This window comes from Peromyscus californicus, unplaced genomic scaffold (genome assembly GCF_007827085.1).
Source record: "Peromyscus californicus insignis strain IS unplaced genomic scaffold, ASM782708v3 Scaffold_7__1_contigs__length_154581171, whole genome shotgun sequence".
In the NCBI taxonomy this organism is placed as follows: domain Eukaryota; kingdom Metazoa; phylum Chordata; class Mammalia; order Rodentia; family Cricetidae; genus Peromyscus; species Peromyscus californicus.
The window spans coordinates 140,286,270-140,290,009 of NW_026294595.1; the positions used below are offsets into that span (position 1 = coordinate 140,286,270).

The window sequence follows — 3,740 nt, forward strand, 5'->3', positions numbered from 1 at the left end:
GTCCACAGCGTTCTCCCTGTGAGACCTCCCAGCCTGCGGTCCAGCCTCGTCCACAGCGTTCTCCCTGTGAGACCCCCCAGCCTGCGGTCCAGCCTCATCCACAGCGTTCTCCCTGGGAGACCTCCCAGCCTGCGGTCCAGCCTCGTCCACAGCGTTCTCCCTGGGAGACCTCCCAGCCTGCGGTCCAGCCTCGTCCACAGCGTTCTCCCTGGGAGACCCCCCAGCCTGCGGTCCAGCCTCGTCCACAGCGTTCTCCCTGGGAGACCCCCCAGCCTGCGGTCCAGCCTCGTCCACAGCGTTCTCCCTGGGAGACCCCCCAGCCTGCGGTCCAGCCTCGTCCACAGCGTTCTCCCCGGGAACCAGTCATTACAGCTACCCGACCATGGACCGCTTTCTCCCTCTCAGCCGCACCTCATCTAACTTCTTCAGCACTGGACTGGACTTCTTGGAGGAAGCACCGTAGCTCTTCAGAAAGGCTTCAAACACAGCCTCGGTGTGGGGGTGGGTGCTGAGGAAGGCCTTCTCTAGGACATAGAGGTCGACGCCTTTATCTTCCGGCAGTCCCGAAACAAAACTCAGGCCGAAGTCGATGAGCACAATGTGCAGCTGCTCCAGGGGCCGTTTCAGGAGCATGTTGGAGGTGGTGAGGTCCCCGTGAATGAGGTCTTCATCGTGCATTCTAGCCAGAACCTGCCCCATTCTCCTGGCCAAGCCCATGAGGCACTGGGGGTCTTTCTCAGTCTCCATAGTGGACTGAATATAATCGCGAACAGTCACCGAGTCTTCGATTTCTTCCATATATAAGCAGTTAGAAGCATAGTCCACGAAGAAGACAACTGGAGCAGCTATCCCTGTAACGAACACACACGTGGTTAGTGAGTGTGTTCTTTATGAAGGCAGGCGTCACCTGCACAGGGGAGCCGGTCTTTATGAAGGCAGGCGTCACCTGCACAGGGGAGCCGGTCTTTATGAAGGCAGGTGTCACCTGCACAGGCAGAGCCAGTTTTTCCGTCTAAATCTACTTACTCTGGAACAGGTGTAGGAATGCTGTGGAAATGACATCTTAACCAGAAGCTTGCCCTGCTCAAACCCTGCAGGACTAGGGCCTGAGACCAGCCCAGGGTACATCTGCAAGTGTCAAAGCTTGCTCCTCCTTTCTCAAGCCACCTTAGGACTGGAATTCATTGCTACAAAAAACCAAACGAAACAAGAAGCCAGAAGGGAAGCCTCCTCCAGTCTGACAGCTTCTTCCTGATGAGGAGGAGGCTAAGTAGCATGTCATCTTACGGACTCATCTTTTTTCTAGAACGGCGGGTTCAAATCCCACCTCCCTCCTCATTAGCTGTGAAACCTCAAGGTTCCATTAGCTTCTCTGTCTGAGTTTCCACTACTGTGATGTGGTAACAAAAGCTCCAATAACTCCAGGAGTCTCTCCTGAATGTCAACCTCGTTCAGGACCTGTTAATGATGGTAGCCACCATCTGCGTCTGATAAAACTTATAAAAGGTGAGACAGAAAATATGAGCACTACTTTATAACTCCATTAACTCCACGAAGGCAAGAAAATACCGGCCTGGTCATTGTGGAGTCTCTCCAGATGGCCCTGCACCTATTAGTGCCCCATGAGGAGTCTACGCCTAAAAACCAGTAAGTGTAAAAGCAAAGGGCCAACGCTTCTGAGCCACAGATAGCCCACCTGGTGGCTGTGGAACCTTGGGCACTTTCCCTTTGTGCTTCAGTTTCTCTGGAGGGCAGTTTTGTCGGTGGGGGTGTAAATAATGTTAAGAAAAAAAATAATCATTTAATGAAATCAGACGTTTATTGACTTCTTTGTCAGCATACAACATGTGACACATAGACCTTCTCTAGTGATCACAACATCCCTGAGATTCCCACTACACACAAGGAAACTGAGGCGCCCGGATGGGGGGGTTCTAAACGACTTGCTGAAGGGCCAGGAGGGAAGCAGCGCTTAGAATCTGAATCCGGAGAGCCTGGCTTGTCCAGTCCCGCTTAAAACTTAAAACTACCTGCTTAAAACTACCAAACGGAAGGGGGAGGACGGTAGGCAGAAACGGGGAAACTGAGGCTAAAGGACAAGTTGAGAGACAGCTGCGGAGCTGCGCGCAAACCAAGCAGAATGGCGTTCCCGCGCTACGTTTTGAGTTCTTTTTTTTTTTTTGGTTTTTCGAGACAGGGTTTCTCTGTGTAGCTTTGCGCCTTTCCTGGAACTCGCTTTGGAGACCAGGCTGGCCTCGAACTCACAGAGATCCACCTGGCTCTGCCTCCCGAGTGCTGGGATTAAAGGCGTGCGCCACCACCGCCCGGCTCGTTTTGAGTTCTTAAGCATCGCCGTTCCGTCCCTTGTCCCGGACCTCGGAGCCCTGTCCTGTCCAGTCCCGTCCCGTCCGGTCTCCCCGGCCTCGGAGCCCTGTCCAGTCCCGTCCCATCCGGTTTCCCCGGCCTCGGAGCCCCGTCCAGTCCCGTCCCGTCCGGTCTCCCCGGCCTCGGAGCCCCGTCCCGTCCCATCCGGTCTCCCCGGCCTCGGAGCCCCGTCCAGTCCCGTCCCGTCCGGTTTCCCCGGTCTCGGAGCCCCGTCCCGTCCCGTCCCGTCCGGTCTCCCCGGTCTCGGAGCCCCGTCCCGTCCCGTCCCGTCCGGTCTCCCCGGCCTCGGAGCCCCGTCCCGTCCGGTCTCCCCGGTCTCGGCGCCCAGTCCAGCCCCGTCCCGTCCGGTCTCCCCGGTCTCGGAGCCCCGTCCCGTCCCGTCCGGTCTCCCCGGCTTCGGAGCCCCGTCCCGTCCGGTCTCCCCGGCCTCGGAGCCCCGTCCAGTCCCGTCCCGTCCGGTCTCCCCGGTCTCGGAGCCCCGTCCAGTCCCGTCCCGTCCGTCTCACCCGCGCGGCGGCAGCGGAGCAGCGCGCGCGCCTCCTGCACCGTCCTCCGCCGGCCGAGCCGCGCCTCCAGCGCCGGGTGCCGGTAGCTCTTGGGGAAGCGGTGCTTCACCACGGCCGCGCGGCCCTGGAAGCGGCCGCGGAAGACGCGCGCCTCGGCGCCCTGCTGCACCAGCTCCAGGCCGCTCAGGAAGAGGCGGCTCCGCTCGCGCGCCGCGGCCAGCGCCTCGGCCTCCGCCTCCCGCTCCGAGGACGCCTCGGCCATGCCTCCGGCTCGTCCCGACCCCGGCAGCGCCGCTTCCGCTCGCTTCGGAAATCCTCGGGCCTCTTCCGCCACACGACACCGTCCCGCCCCCCACTTCCGCCCTCCCGGAGCCGTTCCGCCTGGCGACCGTCTTGAGTTCGGGCCCTCGGGACGCGCGACTTGACCCTTCCCGCAGTTCTTCGTCTATCTCCGTGAGCGCTCGGCAACTTTCGGTCAACAGCGTCTCACTTTCGGCTTTCTCCGGAAAGCCCGTTGGTGATACTCAGGCTTTGAGAGCCGTCTCCAAGTTGGAAGCTCTTTGGGGAAAACTCTTTTGTGGATGCTCTGCTCCTTTCTGCTAGGGTATTTTCCTTTTTCCTTCCCTTTCTGTTCTTTTCCTTTTCTTTCCTTTCCTTGTTCCTTTTTTCTTTTTCTTCCTTTTTGAAACAGGGTCTCGCTGTGTAGCTCAGGTTAGCTTCGAACTCATGATCTTCCCACTTCAATCTATGGAAAATTGATCTTTAAGCGGAGGGAGGAAAGGGCTAGGCAGACCTAGCCTGGACCTGGTGCCTGACATCAGCGTGTCAGCAGCCAGCACCATCCCTGAT

The 3,740-nt window shown here is 58.7% G+C and overlaps 1 protein-coding gene across 1 annotated transcript; it reads right to left on the reverse strand.

Moving 5' to 3' along the window:
• Positions 1–255: 255 nt before the first annotated feature.
• Tp53rk (TP53 regulating kinase) lies at positions 256–3,302 on the reverse strand. The gene is made up of 2 exons (XM_052725210.1): positions 2,892–3,302; positions 256–851 (listed from the first exon to the last, which is right to left on the reverse strand). Exons 1-2 carry the CDS (start codon positions 3,151–3,153, stop codon positions 373–375), a joined length of 741 nt encoding a protein of 246 aa, XP_052581170.1. The 5' UTR covers positions 3,154–3,302; the 3' UTR covers positions 256–372.
• Positions 3,303–3,740: the final 438 nt, after the last annotated feature.

What these genes read in the sequence shown, in the direction of transcription:
- Tp53rk (XM_052725210.1), bottom strand. Translation starts at nt 3,153, where the DNA reads ATGGCCGAGGCGTCCTCGGAGCGGGAGGCGGAGGCCGAGGCGCTGGCC. An exon ending in GCTCCGCTGCCGCCGCGCGG is followed by an intron (nt 852 to 2,891) that starts GTGAGACGGACG and finishes TGTTCGTTACAG; the next exon opens with GGATAGCTGCTCCAGTTGTC.